The sequence below is a fragment of the Protopterus annectens genome, chromosome 3.part1 (genome assembly GCF_019279795.1).
Source record: "Protopterus annectens isolate FY-2018-M chromosome 3.part1, PAN1.0, whole genome shotgun sequence".
Lineage (NCBI taxonomy): Eukaryota > Metazoa > Chordata > Ceratodontiformes > Protopteridae > Protopterus > Protopterus annectens.
The window spans coordinates 1,377,809,849-1,377,827,844 of NC_056732.1; the positions used below are offsets into that span (position 1 = coordinate 1,377,809,849).

At 41.7% G+C, this 17,996-nt stretch overlaps 1 protein-coding gene across 1 annotated transcript in view; it reads left to right on the forward strand.

Annotated features, from left to right (window-relative positions):
• The window catches only part of OPLAH (5-oxoprolinase, ATP-hydrolysing), a 1,902,532-nt gene that overhangs the window by 270,160 nt on the left and 1,614,376 nt on the right, over window positions 1–17,996 (forward strand). Inside the window, exon 3 of the mRNA XM_044067415.1 lies at window positions 1,221–1,412. Within this exon, the coding sequence (XP_043923350.1) occupies window positions 1,221–1,412 (192 nt within the window). The remainder of the gene's footprint in view (window positions 1–1,220; window positions 1,413–17,996) is intronic.

The following is a 17,996-nucleotide window of genomic DNA, read 5'->3' on the forward strand; positions in this document are numbered from 1 at the left end:
CACAATTTACAGTCATGTTTGCATTTCAATAACCCTGTTATGTTATATGAAATGCCAGCATGTAACTCTGTTGGGAATCCATACAATTCATTTTAGCATTGCATGACATTGCTGAACATTTTAAAATAAAGCCCTGTAAATAATTTTGGGCAATACTTAGTAGTCCTCAAAGTCTGTCTAATGGGTTATAATCAGTCATATCTCTCACAGAGTAAGATAAAGTTTGCAGCACTAGCTGCTTTACCTATGAAAGACATAAATGTGTTTGAAACAAAATACAGTGGACAGAATTTTCCGTTTTGCAGTATGGCTTGATTAGAGACTGAATACTCTCCATGTCAGAAAAGAACCTAAGTGGACGATAATGTCCTTAATCACTAAAGTGACTGCTCAAAGTCACTGTAAGACCCTGCTAAAACGGGCAAGCTGGGACTTCCAAGAAGAGACTACAAGACAGGAGGCACAAGTGCCTCTTCTCAGGGTGATCCAGAGACGCAGTCTGGTTAAATTACTAGAATATGGAGGGGCTCCATTTATGCCTTCATCACACAGTTCAACAAAACCCAATTAATCCGAGAGAAGTAATAGAATAGGATTGATTGAGAAAAACATGTAAATTTACCATTAGCTTTTATGCCTCTGGAATAGGTTTTAGTACGAGAGTTTGTAGCCCAGTGTCTTGGACTGATGCAGTTTGATAGATCCACTTTGATTTATTTTCAATTTACTAAGGTGTGCACTGAAAATGTAAACTGTGTTCTTCATGTGACTTGCAGATGGTTATACCACAGGCAATCACTGAGTGTGAGAATCAAACACAGGACTACAAGATGAAACTCATTAGCACCTCATAGCCTTAATCCTGTGTGTTAAATGGCTGAAGTATGGTTGGCATCACACTGCTAAATATGAGTGTCTTTCTGAAATCACTTAGATTCAGAAAGATGGAACCGGGTAAAAATTAGGTTTGCTATTATTGAAAGTACAGGAAAATACAAAATGCAAAAAAGTATCAGGATTAAAAGCAAATGAGGTGAGACCTTCCTTTTTATGAGAGCAGTTCACTTTTGTTAATCCACTTAACATTGCTGATCGGTTCCTTGGCATTTAACTGTTCTGGTTGTTTTTATAAAGTGTTGAGTTTTGAGTGTAGCTACAGTTGAATAATTTATTTTCCATATTTGTTTTAAATACCTGACATATGTTTCTCTGTTTAACAGGAATGTGGTATATCACTCTCAAAAGACCAACCAGTAGACACATCCTTAATTGACTGGATTCGGATGGGAACCACTGTGGCTACCAATGCTTTGCTGGAGAGAAAGGGGGAACGAATTGCTTTGGTTATAACAAAGGGATTCCGGGACCTGCTGCTCATTGGTAACCAGTCAAGACCCAAAATCTTTGACCTCGTAAGACAAATTTATTTAGATGTTTAAAGTCTCCTTAAAGGCTTAAAGTGAATATGTATATGCGTGCGTGTGTCTGTGTGTAGTAGGTAGAAAAGGTGTTCGTACTTAGAATGGCAGTATGGTTTCAAAGTTATGATCATGAGATACCACTCATTGTTGTGATTTTATGGCCTTCTACTGAGTACTTTATGGTTTAAAGCAGTTACAGCTTAGCCCTCTGTGGTCACCCTCTGAAAACAAGTATTTTTGGCTCGTCTTTTCTAGTGAACAGATAATAAAAAAAAATTATAGGTGATAATAATCAAGATAACTTACCAAAGATGACCAGCAGATATGTATGTCAGCATATCATTCCACTTTTATGGAACTTGTCTTCATATAGTTTTGAACCTGTTGCACCTTGTCTGGATTTGGCCACCCTGCCACCCTGGAGATTATGAAGGGATCTTTTTTTTTCTTTTGGTACCCGACAGGAGTGCTAGGTAATATTGACTGACACTTAGAAGTGTATAGCTTTACAGTTGCCTAATTGTAGACCATTCCCGTTTTGCAGAGCTTCAGCATTCTCCGATTTAGCAGCATTTGTGTGGGAGCTGTAGCCCCTTGCATTGGATGAGCAGGGAGGATGAATTGCTTTTGAAGTGATAGGGGGTGTTTCAGATTTGGATTTTTCCTTGACAGGTACTAGTTTTATATTTGTACTTCTAAACATCAGTCAGTACTGCATTTCAGGAATGAATGAAACAAGTCTACTGAGAGGTAATGATAGTGCTTCATATGTGCCATACATTTGTCTGGTGGCATTAACTTAGTGCTACATGTCATCGTGTGTGTGTGTGTGTGTATATATTACCATAAAATACAGGCCTTTGCTTCTGTCACCACTACTCACTGTATTGTATCTATAATCAGTGATAGCCTTGAAAGTTATAATTTTATCTGTAATAACAAGGCCATGATCTTCTTTTTTTAACATTTTTATTAAATTATCACTTCAGGCAGAAACATTCCATATATTTGGATGCTCATAATTTCAAACACGTTTTAACACTGGCAGAAGTGATCAAAACTAATTTGATCGCTTTTGCTGGTGTTAAGTCCATGCAAAATACTGCACAGTGGGAATCAAAAAAAATTGCCTTCTCCCTACTGTAGAGCGATCTTGGAGTTGTTATCTACAATTAGCAGGGAGTGTGATGGACACAGCCCCCCAAATGAGGGGTGCATGGGGGCTAGTGCCCCCACAAAAACATGCATGTTTTGTTTTCTCACTGTTTTGGCTTTCAGTCTTTTGGGATCGAACTTTAGGTGTTAGGGATTTGTGTACTTTGATGTTTAGAAGTACTTCCCTTAAGACACAGGCAAACATAAGTTAAAAGAAAAGAAAACAAACCATGTTAACATTTTTTTTCCTTTTATATGCATTATACATCACATATCTTTCCTTTCTTTATAACTATCATCAATCTAGCCTTACATAATTTGCTCATGTCCTGCTTTCTCTTGAACCGCACTCCTCCTCCTCCTCATGAAAATTACTGTGTATGTATTGTTCCCACAAATTCCATTTAGTTCTATGTAATTTGCTCCTTCCCTTTTCTAAAGATCCCTCTTCCAGGTTTTGTCTTTTATAATATCTGATACTTCAAATACAATTTGTTTAGACTTTGATTTCCTTATTCTAGCAATAGCTTTTTTGGCAGTCAGCAGAATTAAACGTAAGGCCTTACTATCAGTAAAATATCGACCAAAATGTCCAAGTGAAAAGCAATGAGACACAAACCAGAAACCCGATGGTAATTGGAGCAAACACCAAGACACACTGCAGATAAATTGAATAAATGAGCGATTTATTCCACCATAAAATTCACTACGACTAAGCGCTTTCACCAGATATACTGGCTTCTTATTCTAGCAATCGCTTTTTTGGCAGTCAGCAGAATTAAACGTAAGGCCTTACTATGTCTATGCAATTCAGATCCTGTGTCCCATCCCAAAAGAATCATTTCATTAGTTACAGCCATTTGCTCACCCAACTCTTCTGTATTAAGGGGGCTGCCACCTATGTGGTAATTCGTGGGTGTTTTGTTTTTCTCATATGAGATGACTATGCATTTTTTGGCATTTAGCTTGAGGCCATGACTTTGACACCAGGTGTCCGTCTCAGTAAGGCCCTTTTGGAGGATGTCCGTGTCTGCCGGAGAGTCAGTTATGGCTCCCAGTTTGCAGTCATTGGCGAACTTGGTTAGCCAAAGGTTCTCCTGTGTTTGCCTGTACTTCTGAGAAGTATATGCCAAACAGTAGGGGTCTCAGGACTGAGCCTTGCGGGACACCACTTTTGACTGGTTTAGAGTCTGACCTGGAGCCCGCTATTCTTACCGTGTGAGTTCTGTCTGTAAGCCAGTTGGCAACCCCTCTCGTGACGTAGGCATTTAGGTTCAGGCTGGTGAGTTTTTCTGTAATACCCGAGTGGGGAATGGTGTTGAAAGCCTTGGCGAGGTCAAGGTAGGCTGTGTGAACCTCCTTTCCCTCGTCTATGGCCTTGGTGACTGTCTTGAAGAAGTCAACCAGGTTTAGTAGGCATGATCTGCCCTTAACAAAGCCGAACTGGGTCGGGTCAAGTGTTTGGAGGTTCCCAATGTCTTTGCTAATGAGTTCCATGATGATGCGCTCCATAGCCTTGCAGACCAGGCTAGTCAGGTTTATGGGGCGATAGTTACCAGGGTCAGTTGTGGCCCCTCCTTTGTAGAGTGGAATAACCATTGCTGTGCATCATTCTGTGGGCATGTAGCCTGTGGAGAGGCTGAGGATGGACAGCGTGTTTAGGTGGGGGGGGTTAGTTCGTTCTATAGTTCGTGCAAGATGCAGCTTGGGACACCATCTGGCCCCATTGACACTGTATTTTGGCTTTTGAAAGGGCTGTTTTCACCTGTGCGTCTGTAATTTCCGGGGCACTACACTTTTCCAGTATTGTTGTGGGCTCTTTTGGGGGTAAGGGCGGGATGAAGTTTGCACTGAATCTATCTGTCAGGATGTTGGCAATATCAGTAGGTTCAGTATATTTTGTGCTATTTTGCACTAGTTCAGTGCATATCTGTGAGTTGCCACTTAGATTCTTAACGTAGCTAAAGAAGGCTTTGTGGTTATCTTTTGAATCCTTGGCTATTTTTCTTTCGAAGTTAGCCTTGGAGGATTTTATGAGGGACCTTAGTTTCTTACGGATACTGATCATGGATGTCTTTCCTTCTTAGGATTTGCTTTTTTTCTGAACTAGTTTCCTCCTTCTGTTTTATAGCCTATTTATGGCAGGGGTCCACCAGACTGGTTTCCTTCTCTTAGAGGAGTGAGTCTTGGTTTTGCTAGGGATGGCATGATCCATGCGTCCTTTTAGGTGCTCATAGAGTGCATTTGTTAAGGTTTCTGCATCTTGGGCAACGTTATCCTTTAGCGTGGGGGCTATGAAACTTACCGCCTCTGCCTTAAGTAAGGTGAAGTTTGCTTTAGAAAAGTTTTTTACTGTGGTTTCCTTAGTTGGGGGTGTTGTTGGGGTGTGGACATGCAGAGTGATCAGTTTATTGTCTGATCTAACTAGTGACGGGTTGACCTCCTGTGTGGAACACCTGTCGCCCATGTTGGTGATGACCAGGTCCAATATGTTTTCACCTCTGGTAGGGGAGTTTGCCAGTTGTTCCAGGGCATTTGAGTTGATGAATTCCAGGAAGCGCTGGGCCTGGGAGTTTGTATTCGAGTAGTTTTCCCAGTTAATGGTAGGGTAATTGAAATTGCCCAATATCAGGGTGTTTGGTAGGACCTTCATGTTTTCCAGTGTCTCCAAAAAGGCAGAGTGGTGGTCCTGGGTCATGGAGGGCAATCTGTAGCAGGCTACAATTTGCATTGCAGATTTGAGCGATGTTAGTTGCACATGGATGATCTCAGAGGTATCATGCTGTGCCACTAACCTGGAGGTGTAGGTATCCTTGCTGTATATGGATACACCCCCTCCTTTTGTGTTTCGGTCTGTGTTCTGTGGCCAAAACGTGTGGTATGAGTTGTAGCCTGGCAGTGCTGGGGTGCTTTCTGGAGCCTTGAACCATGTTTTAGTTACTGCACAGATGTCGACGTTCTCCATACTGAGGAGTGCTTCGAGCATGTGCATTTTGAGATTTAAACTCCTGGCATTGAGTAGCATAACCCTCAGTTTTTTGTTAATTGTGCTGTTTACGGAGGTGGGTTTGACTATTGAGCCTTGCCTAAAAAAGGCACTATGGGGGCAGCAAGAGCCTTGGCCAGTATTCGAAAGCCTAGGGGTGACAGGTGCAAGCCGTCTCTGGCGAAGCAACGCAGCTTGTCGATTATGTCATCCCAGGTTGACAGACACTGGATCCCCTTTGAATGACACCAGAAGCTTAGCCAATTGTTGAAATTGATCATTTTTTTCTTTATACTGAGGTATCATTCTTGGTGAGGGCAGGATGCTACTCAGGGTCAGGGTCATACCCGCCTGGGCTACATGATCAGAGAGCTCTTCCATGTCTCTTCATGTAGTCTAGGGAGATATGTCTCAGGTCATTCACACCAACATGAACAATGACAGAGCCATATTTGTACTTGTTCTGGAATGACCTGAGAGCTTGTGTTATGTGGTGGATTTTGGCTCCTGACAGGCAGCTAACAGTAACCTTCTCCTTGTCCAGCCTAGTGAGTGGGACGTCAGTGTGTCTGATTATAGTCACCTATTACTAGTGTGTTAGGTATGTTATTTCACTTTAAGGGCTGTGATTGTGTGGCACACTGATTTTGTATTTTATGTGTTGTCTGGTTTGTGACGGGAGGTGCAGGTTGTTTGGGTGTCTGCTTTGGAGGTCTCTGATGCTTTTGCAGGTTTTTATTTAGAGCCTTAGAGTATGATTTTGTCTATTTATGTGTATTTTTTTGTCAGTGCTGGTTTAGTAGGTCTATTTATGGCCGGAGGTGTGGTGCAGGTGTTAACCTTCTCCTCTTGACTGTCTGTTCCAGTCTTGGGTGAAGAGAGCTTAGCCTCCAGTTTGGCTGTATAATTGCATCTCTCCCATATGTTTGTGTTTTGTGGTGGGAGGAGAGGGTTGTTTGTGTACATAATGCAGTTGTAACATTGCCTCAGGATACCCAGATTCACCAGCTGTACACCTGAAATTGCCCTTTGGTCATGTTTGAATAGTAGGGTGAGCTGCTTAGTCACTTGGTTGGTGAGGGGTGAATAAAGACTCTTGCCCTGCTGGGCAATCAAGTGTCAAGGTATATTAGTGCTTGCTATTAGGTCTGAGCAAGTGCTGGACTGTAGGATGCTTTTTGAGTGCTTAGATCGAGAGTTAGACTAGTTTCAAGGGAAAAACTGAAGAGGAGACTTAGTGGAGCTGGGAATAATTTAACCCTAGCTAACTGGCGCTGCCCGGCACACAAAACTGCTCAAACGCAGTTTTTATAGCAGGGAAATGAAAGAGATAGAAATTAGCCCAAAATGGCCAATAAACTACTAACTTCTGGGCTGGAATCACTCCTCCAGGGGCAGATAGGCTGCTCAAAGCTCCCCTCTCTCACAGGTAAACAGAGAAACTTCCTTCTATCCAAGTAAGGTATGGGCAACTCAGAAACTTGTAACACAGCCCTGAATTCAGCACTAGCCTGAAAACTGGACTATACTACCTGAGAAAGGCGGGAAACATAAGGCAAAAACAGTAAAAAATATACTTAAAACAGCTTTAAACTACTACAAACGATCAGAAAAGGCTATCGCACTTTAGTGTGTAGCATACAACAGTTAAACAAATTATTTAATCAAAAAACAACTTTTTAAAAAGTGTAGTCGGTCAAATAAGTACAATACGTGAAAAAAACAAGCTTTTAAATCACAGTAAATGCTGGAAAATTGGCGTTTAGGCAGAAAACAGTTAAGTACAGCAAGAAAATACAGAAAAACTGATTACTTAATCACTCCAAAGTCTCTCTTCTAAGCTAGAAGGCTTGTATCAATTTATGGCTTTCTAGTGCTTCTCAGTAGGTTAGTTACAGGAAAGATGGGAAACAAGCACAGAGGTGGTCTTTTAAACCAGAAAGTTGAAAGAGATGGAAAAACTGCCCAAATGGTCAATAAACTACAATTTCTGGGCCAAGAACCACTCTTCTTGTGGTAGATAGGCTGCCTAATGCTTACCACTTCCACTGATAAGCTAGAAGGCTTCCCTCCAACACAGAAATGCTTGGGGGGCTCAGAAGCTTACAAAGAGCCCTGGATACAGCAAATCTGTACCTGGACTAGACAAGTTACAGGAAAGGTGGGGAACAAGTGCAAACACAGGCTTTTAAGCCAGCAAGTTGAAAGAGATGGAAAACTGCCCAAACGGCCAATAAACTACAATTTCTGGCCAAAACTCACTCTTCCTGTGGAGGATAGGCTACCTAGTGCTTACCACTCCTACTGATAAGCTAGAAGGCTTTTCTCCAACACAGAAAGGCTTGAGGGGCTCAGACACTTACCGACAGTCCTAGATACAGCAAGTCTGTATCTGGACTAGATTAGTTACTGGAAAGGCGGGAAACAAGTGTAAATGTGGCTCTTAAACCAGAAAGTTGAAAGAGATGGAAAAAAAATGCTCAAACGGCCAATAAGGTCCAATTTCTGGGCCAGGAACCACTCCTCTTGTGGTAGATAGGCTACCTAGTACTTGCCACTCCCACTGATAAGCTAGAAGGCTCGACTCTTTCAGTTCTTCTGGTCAATTCCCGGACTGTTCTGTGATGGAAGAAAGTATAAAGGTTTCACTTGCATATTCTCCGTCTCTGTCTCACTCTGTCACTGTCACTCTCTTTGAACCCCTCACATGGTAGAGGACTGAGATACAGAATCCCCTTCAGTTTGCTTGTTTACTTTCTGTTGACTGAACGTTTTTATCCCCTACAAAGCCTGCTTTGCTTCCATGTATGTCCTTGAACCACCAGGGAAAATAGTTGAAAGACAGGTGGATATAACTGTTTAAATGTCACATCAGTCTTTTGGTATTCTTGCATTGCTGGAATGAATTTACTCTTTTTCTGTGTGGTATACAGCACATTTCCTCCAAAAACCATGTTGTCATCTGTTTTCAGCACCTTTTCCTTCAATCACATTTATGTCAAGAGCATTTCTTTTTGGATTCCAAGTTGGCTGCTTTTCCAGTGTATAAAAGAAAATAGAAGGAAGAGAACTAGGGCAAACAGACAGTGAGTACTTTTCATTTACTGCCTAGTCTCAATGCTGCCTGGATGTCGCCAAAGAAGAAATCTGGGGAAAATCAACTAAAAAAGGAAAATAAAAATTGTGGTGGTGAAGAGTCTTGCATCAGCAAAAATCAGTTCAGGTTTCAGTTTTTTTAGGAGATAGCTTCCAGTAATTTAGATGAAAAATACATTAGATTCCTCCACTTTCTCACTTTTAAACATCTCTGAAGTAATATACAAAGTAAAATGACAAAAGGCTGGAAAGAATAGAAGTAACTTTAAGTAGCTATTGAGTAGAAATCTGAGATTGAAATGACTGTGTAAATAAGAGGCCATACCGCACTACCTTACTGAATTTCTCATTTTTTACTGGTTTTGAGGTCCAAATAATTGGCTGCCACGATTCCCGAGTGGAACCTCTTCATTTCTGAATTTCTTGGCTTATTTTTTTTTTTTATTTTTTTTCGTGTTTTTTGGCCTGACGTCATCACGTGCAGAGGCATGCAAGATGCTGACAGTTCCATGAACAGCCTACGTGGAATTCCTCGAGGGATTCACTGTACTTTCTGCCCGGCCAGCAGCAGTAAAAATAGCGTGCAAGCATTTCCCCAGCTGCTCCAGGTAAGGACAAGTAAAACTGAGCGGTGGTTCTTCTTAGTAGTTTAGTTATTAAGCTGCAAGGGAATGGTTCTGTGCCTTTGGGTGTGTGTGTATATTGATATTTGAATTACGCGGTCTTCTGCAAGTGTTCACAAGCTGTTTAGGTATTGAGCTGCAAGGGAATGGTTCTGTGCCTTGGTATTGCTGTGCAGAATATTTTTTTTTCTTTCATGAGCAATTTGGTTGGTTTGGTTCTTCTTATTAGGTAAGACACAAGCTGCAAGGAAATGGTGTGTGTGTGTGTGTGTGTGTGTGTGTGTGTGTGTGTGTGTGTGTGTGTGTGTGTGTGTGTGTGTGTGTGTGTGTAAAATGCCCCAGTTAAATATACCTGGTGGCTAGAGTTACTCTGGCTCAAACCCTGTACCTTGGGTACAGGTAGCAAGAGCCTGAATTCCCTACCCACCACCACTTGTGAAAACTGTCCAGATTTTTGCCTCATATTTTTGTTCTGTTCCTCAAAAAATCCATGGTTTTCTGGATTTTTGTGGCAAATCAATGAGGATTGAATTCACTAAATAATGACAAGCATTTGAATTTCAGACTTCATATTCTTCAGAAAATACATGGTAACACAAAAAACTTTTATTCTAGCAATTTTCTAAGTTTATAAGATCAATATTTGAAATGTGTCCCTATTTTTGGATCTGTATTCCCCCATTATTGGCTTTGTCCAGGTTTTTTGTGTTAAGAGGTTGAGAACTATGGTGAGAACTGAATTCACTGAATATGTTTGGGACTTTATTTCGCCATTATTGGCTTTATCTAGGATTTTGTGCTAAGAGGTTGAGAGCTATGACGAGATCTGAATTCACTAAATGATAGCCATTTAAGTTTCCGTCTTCCTATCTTTCAGGAAATGCATGGTGGTAACACAAACTTTTATTCTAGCAACTTTACAAGATTATACAAGCAATGTTTAAAATGTGTCCCTGGTTTTTGGACTTTTGTCTTCCCCAATAAATTGTGACTTTTTTCAGATTTTTTGTGCAAAGTTGAGAGATACAGTTGAGTGTTGAGCGAGTGGATTTAAAAGGAGCTGAGAGCTTCAGGGGAAGAGACATTTACTGCTGCTTATGCCAAGTCTGCTTGCATCTTTAGTAGCATAACCGGTAGAATACTTGCTTTTGATGCTGAAGGCTGTGGGTTCCACTCCCACAGTATGTAGATGCACTACTGATACTGTACTGTTTTATACTTTCAAAGGGGGTGGATGCTGCAGTCCTGAGAATGTCCTCCTTGGTGGCGATAACTAGTAACTATGAACCTATTATCAAGTTTGCCATCCATTTCCTATTGCAATATTACTAGCTTATCATTTTATTAATTTAACCTAGGCAATTTATTTCTCAAGGGCAATAGACACTTTATTTGTAGATGAAACAAGGAAATATCCCAGGATGCAAAAAACTTCCTTATCAGCCTCAGTAAGAAACTGAGAGCCTTCATAAAATCCTCCAAAGCTAGTTACGAAAATAAAATTGCCAAAGATTCCAAAGGCAACCACAAGACATTCTATAACTATGTCAAGAATCTAAATGGCAATGCTCAGATCTGCTCTGAGCTAAAACAGAATGGCATTAAATATACTGATCCCAAGGATATTGCCAATATCCTGGCAGATCAATTCAGTGCCAACTTCACCCCCCTCTCACCCCCTAAGTGGCCCATCTCAATACCGGAAGATTGCCAAATTCGGTAATAACGGCCACACAGGTAAAAAACGCACTCTCCAAAGCTAAGAATACAGCATCCATGGGACCAGATGATATCCCGGGCTGTGTACTACATGAACTACAATATGAGCTGGCACCTCACCTAAGTGTCATGCTTAATCATAGCCTCACCTCAGGTTTCGTGCCCACTGAGTGGCGCAGAGCTACAGTTATCCCATTCCACAAGGGGGGATCCAGTTTGGATCCCAGAAACTACCGTACCAACAGTCTGACGAGCCTTATCTGCAAGGCCATGGAGCGTATTATCATGGAACTTATAAACAAAGACATTGGCAGCCTTCAAACACTGGACCCCATCCAGTTTGGGTTCGTGAAGGGACGATCTTGTCTCCTGAACCTGATTGACTTCTTTGAATCAGTCTCCAGAGCCATGGACAAGGGTAAGGTGGTCCACACAGCCTATCTAGACCTTGCCAAGGCCTTTGACACCATCCCCCACTCTGGAATCATAGATAAACTTACTAAGCTGGGCATTAATCCCTACGTCACCCGATGGGTTGCTAACTGGCCTACTGGTAGAACCCACACTGTAAAAGTAGCCGACTCCAAATCCAGCTCCAGACAAGTGGAGTACCTCAGGGTTCAGTCCTGGGACCGCTCTTGTTTGGCATCTACTTCTCTGAAGGGACTCTGGATAACAAAGTTTGCAGATGACTGCAAACTGGGAGCCATTATTGAATCCCCAAATGATGTGGATACTCTACAAAAGGGCCTTACAGAAACAGATGCTTGGTGCCAGAGCCATGGACTCAAGCTCAATGCTAAGAAAAGTATAGTTATCCCCTTTGGGAAAAAACATTTATCCATGAATTACCATATAGGTGGCAGTACACTAAACACCGAAAGTGTGATAAGAGACTTAGGGACACAGGTGGACACTGGTCTAACCTTCGATAACCACATCGCCACAACAGTCAAGAAATCCTTCTATGTGGCACACCTCATCACTAAGGGCTTTTCATCCAGAAAAAAGGAGGTCATTGTCCCACTGTACTCATCCCTCATTAGACCCATTATAGAATACAACGCCCCGTTTGGTATGTACCTCTCAAGACATCTGCAGCAACTGGAAAGGCCACAGAAATACCTCACTAAAAGAATCACAGGCCTAAAGCAGATGCCCTATGCTGACCGCCTTAAAAAACTCCAGCTATACTCTATCGCATATCGTCTACTCAGAGGTGATCTCTGCTTAACATACAAGGCCACGTCAAAACCAGAGCTGTTGGACTTGCTATACTTAAATAAATTCCAATCCCTCAGAGCCACATGCTCCAGGGATCTAAACCTTGTCATCACAATAAACAAAACATGCTGGAGGGATAGGTTCCTGACCCAGAGACTCCCCAGACTCTGGAATAGATTGCCCATACATGTCAAGCAGAGTGCCTCTTTGGCCCTCTTCAAAAGGAACCGTGATGATTGGATGGGAGAATGGAAATTCACCCCAGGGATCATGTCAGTCGCCCTGCTAGACAGGGGTCTAGGGAAGTAAATAGTGTGGGAAGAAATAGCCAGGGAATTGTTATGGCTAGGCTTATATAGGCCCTAGGGTTGATAGCCTAGTACCAACCTGTGAACCTATATAAAGTTGTTTGCTAGCAGCAACCTTTTCATTAGGTACATATATGTTTAATGTGGAATTATTTAGATGACTTTTACTTCTGCAGAGATTGTGCATATTTACTGATACTGGTGGATTGTAGAAGTTTGAGTAGACTTTTATGATGGAAATGTTCTGAATTGGGCAGTTTTGTCATTATTGGTTCATGCATTTTGTTTCATTTTTTTACTGGACAAATGTGCAAAACATTAAATTTAAAATAGCCTCTAATAACTGTACTGTATTATACAAGGAATATAATTTAGTACAATCAGGAAGGTGTATCAAAAAACACATGTATGTTTTGTGTGTAAGGAGCCTATGATTTGAAAATAGCCCAAAGGTAATCTTTATCTGCCACTGGCCAGATGCATTTTCTTTGAATGTGGTTTTCAATGCTGTCAAAATAACAGATGCACGTAGGACCCTTGCATGGCAAACAAACAAAGTATCCAAAAAACACGAAGCCAGCAAGTGATGGAAAGTGCAAAATCCAAAATTGTTTATTCAAACATAAGGGAAAAATCCCCTATATATCACATATAACATATCCAGACCGGTTTCGGCTCAGCAAAGCCTTCTTCAGTGAATATCAAACAGTCACTGTTTGATATTCACTGAAGAAGGCTTTGCTGAGCTGAAACCGGTCTGGATATGTTATATGTGATATATAGGGGATTTTCCCTTATGTTTGAATAAACAATTTTGGATTTTGCACTTTCCATCACTTGCTGGCTTCGTGTTTTTTCAATGCTGTTTCAATGAATGTGAGTTTCAAGGGCAGAGAAGTTTTAATGCTAAGTCTGTTTTCATTGTGAGACTGCATTGATTTGTTTAGCAGATGTCTATTGGTGTTTATGCTGTAAAATGTAAAATAAAACTTTTAAATGAAATCCAAATCATTGTAGAAATGAAGAAGTATGCACATTACAGTGTTTATGGTAAATGGGGCAAAATAGCCAAGTAATGGGACATTGGAATGGCTGCAGGGGGGAGGACTGTATATGGCGAGGCCCCATGCGACAATGATTTTGTGAGTGGGGGGAAGGACGGCAAATTCAAAGACAGCCCCACATGGCACAAACTGTGGCTACGCCATTGATCAGTAGGCCATGGGGAATGACTTTTGGAGGTTCAAGCAAACTGTAATATTCTTTTGCTAAGATTAGAACATTGCCTACCATTAAATGCCCTACTTTTGCCACAAAACCCACATACTGCAAGTCACCAAAAACAAAATCCTAAGGTTCATCATCTTCTCCCTTCCCAGTGAACATCATTGCTACACATTAAAAAAAATGGTTACCGTTTACTACAGGGTCTGGGTCTGGGACCATATTTTGGTTGTCTGTTCTTCAGTTGTTGTTTGAAAATTTGATATACCACAATTCCATTGGAGTGGGTGGGGTTACATAATTATGTATGTAAATTTTATGTTAACCAGCACACAGATTTGTACATATTTTTCATGGGCCTTTGTCCAGATTTTTGATGTTTCCAGGTTGAGAGGTACAGTAGGAGGCTTTTCAAGAGTAATTCTTTCATAAAATAGCAGAGTTAGAAGACAGACCATACAGAAAAAAATGAAATTTTCTGCTCTACTAGAGAAACTGGAAGGGACAGATTGTATTCATTTTTTGAAAGTACAGATAAGCAACTAGACTGATATTCCACAGCAGGATTTGTTAATAGAAAGAGCACACCATATCAATGCTTAATTTAGTCATGAGAAAGAAACCAAGACTTAGAATAGTAAAGATGCAGTCATACCAGCAGATGGAGCTGCTCCTGGCATATTGAGGCAGAAGAGAAAGTTATTAACAATTGGGGACACTGGAATGTTATTAACAGAACATCAGGCAGAAGAGAAGCAAGTTTATCCCTGCAATCAGTGGATGTTAAGTGGCTGGTATGTGATTCAAGTTATTATATCCAACTGTTTTAAAATATTTTCCTGGAGATCAAAGTCATTTCTGGCTGCAGCACAGGCTAAGGAGGAAATAAAAAAAAGTTTACTCTGCAAAGAGCTCTAGCAAGCTGGAGACTGTATTTCTCATTCTCTGACAACAGCAAAGCCCATAGACAGAATTTGCCAGTAAAATCTTCTCCAAAATTACAAAGGAAAACGGTGATAGCGGCAGCCACAAAGAAGGAACTTGCTTAGAAAATCCAACTAAACATCCTCCTAACAAGGAGTCTAGGACTATGGATAGATTTGGGAAGCACATTTGTGCTTCAGCTACCTTTACTCTCAGGTCCCTGAATTACATGGCAAATTTCACGAGGTTGTAAAGAGATCTGATCAAAGAGCTCTCAGATACCCTCTCAGGAGCAGTAGCTGAAGAGGAACGGGACAAAGTTGCTTCTCCGCTCGCAACCCGATTTCTAACTCCTCCATGAGGGTGATTGCCCACTCAGCTGAAGGGATGACAAAAGTGGTGGGTTCAGGCATATCTATTAGAAGGCATTCCTGGATGTGCTTGTGTGATTTGTGGAGCCATTTAAAATGTCATTCATCAGTGCTCTGTTTGATGGATCATCCCTTTTTGGCCCCAAAGTTAAAGGCACTCTCGCCAGATGAGAAAAAGATAGGAAGACTCTCTCTGCCGTAGGCATAAGTTTCTCCAATCCTCAGAGGCCGTACTCTAGCAACCAGAGAAGTGGGAGACTATGATTTAAAAAATCCCAAGGGCCTTTCCAGGATTCACTTGACAAAGACTTTTCCCGAGGCAGAGGAGTAAGTCATGGAAGATGCCGCCCCAGAGGCAGAAGTGGCCTACAGAACCAGGGGTCAAGAGATTCTTTCTCTGGCACTTCCTTTCAGCACCCTTGAATGGAGGCCTGATTGCCCTCCTCTGGAGGCAGTCGGAGGATGACTATCCCTGCACCAGCTTGCCTGGCAACTTATAACTTCAGAAAGATGTGTGCAGGGAATAATATCCGGAGGTTACAAAATCCCACTATCAATACATCCAAAACCCCAAAAAAGACTCACTGATATTCCACCCAGTCACAGGGAAGCAGCAGTTGTAGAAATTCAAAGACTGCTCAACAAAAGAGGCATCCAAAAAGTCCCACTAGACTAAATCCGATCCGGGTTTTACTCAAAAGTTTTTTTTAGTGCCCAAAAAAGCAGGGGACTGGAGACCCATCTTGGATCTCAGCCGGTTCAACAAGGCAGTTCAACAAACCAAGTTCCAGATGATCTTGGTACAGTTGATACGTCCATTATTGGAAAAAGGCGATTGGATGTGCTCTACAGACCTCCAGGATGCGTATTACCACATAAAAATGGACAAAAGCTCCCGGAGGTTCCTGCACCTCCGGCTGGGAGCCAGTCATTTCCAGTTCAGTGCACTTCCCTTTGGACTTACCTCAGCCCCCAGTGTGTTCACGAAGTGCATGGCAGTGGTTGCGGCTCATCTCAGATTGCAAGGATTTTGAGTTTTTCCATACCTTGATGATTGGCTCCTCATCACTACCACCAGGCATCAGAACTGGCAGTAGATTGCACTGTGCATCTCTAGACATTACAATCAGTTATGAAAAATAAAACTTACAGCTGTCTCAACAATTGGAATTAATCGGGGCCCAGTTAGTCACTGTTACAGGAATTGCTTCACTTCCACTAGCAAGACTACAAAGGATCAGATTTCAGTCAGCCAAATTATCCAAAGCAGAAAGGTTCCAGCCAGATTAGTCCTACAACCATTAGGCTCGATCGCAGCTTCATTCACTCTTGTTCCATTAGCAAGATATCACATGCGAATCTTAAAGTGCTTACTTGCCTACCAGTAGTCTCTGATGCATCAAACAATGTCTTACCCAGTCATGATTACCAGTCACTGCAAACAGAATCTTTCGTGGTGGATCCATTCCAGTGAGATTCTCTCGGGCCAACTATTTATTCTTCCACAGCTCCAAGCCATAGTGACCACAGTTGCTTCACAGATAGGGTGGGGGGCATTATTTGGGAAGGACAGTCCAAGGCACGTGGTCCCAGCTGGAAGCTAACTTGCACATCAGTGTTCTAGAGATGATGGCAGTGCTGCGCTAGCATTGCAAGCATTCCAGGATGCACTTTCTCTGGGAAAAGTAGTAGTTCAAAAGGACAATATGTCGGTAGTTTGGTATATCAACAAGCAAGGGGAAACCAAATCTTACCCATTGTGTTGAGAAGCCCTCAGAGTTTGGCAATGAGCAATTTCTTCCGACCATTTTCTTACAGCAACACACATTCTGGGGAGCTCCAACGTGATAGTGGGCAAGCTGAGCAAAACCATTCTCATGCCTCATGAGTGGTCTCTCAGTCCTGTGGTAATGAAATAGATTTTTCGTCACTGGGGCCAACTTTACTGTGATGTCTTTGCTTCCCCTCTGAACAGCAAGTGCAGCAGTTACTTTGCCATAATCCCCCTGCTTGAGGGAGTCACCCAGAGACGCTGTTCTCCATTATTGGCCCCCCGGTCTTTTCCATGTTTTTCCCATGACTCCTTTGATATCCCAGTTTCTAAAGAAAGCCAAGAGGTTGGAGAATTCAATAATCCTCATTACCCCCTTTTGGCCTCAACAACTTAGGTTTCCCTTCCTTTCGCCTCATCTTCTTCGGAAACCAAAGATACTGGACCCAGCTCCAGATCTGCTGTCTCATCCAGAGGGCATGGTTCATCTGAACCTCCCATCATCTAAAGCTCACAGTGTGGCTTCTCCAGTTACCATGATTGCCAGGCATCCTTCCCTTTTCTCTTCTGTCCATCAAATCATTGTGGCTCATCACAAACCTTCCAACTAGGAAACTATATCAAAGTAAATGGGAAAAATGTGCAAGTTGGGGCTTTATGAATAAACTTGATCCTTATACCATCCCTGTTCATAAAGGTTTGGACTTTTTAGCTAACCTCTATCAGTCTGGTTCTTCTACCTCAACAATTAAAGTCCATCTAGCAGCAATCTTGAGCTTCCATATGGACCTTGATGGATCATTCCTTGTATCACACAAGCTTTGTAAAGCCTTTTTAATGGGAGCCCTAATGTTAAGACCTCCATTTAAAGAACCCATTCTTACCTGGGATCTAACACTAGTTCTTCAGTCCCTTACTTTGTCTCCTTTTGAGCCATCAGCTAGTTGTGACTTTAAGTTTCTGACTTGAAAAACTTTATTTTTAGTGGTTATCACTTCTGCCAGAAGAGTATCTGAAATTCAGGCCTTGTCTTGCAAACCACCCTGCATAATATTTCACAAAGACAGGGTCTCCCTTAGGACTAATCCATCCTTTTTACCGAAAGTAGTCTTATAATCTAATATCAATCAGACACTTTAACTGGTCTTTTTCCTTAATTTTTCCAATAAAGGGG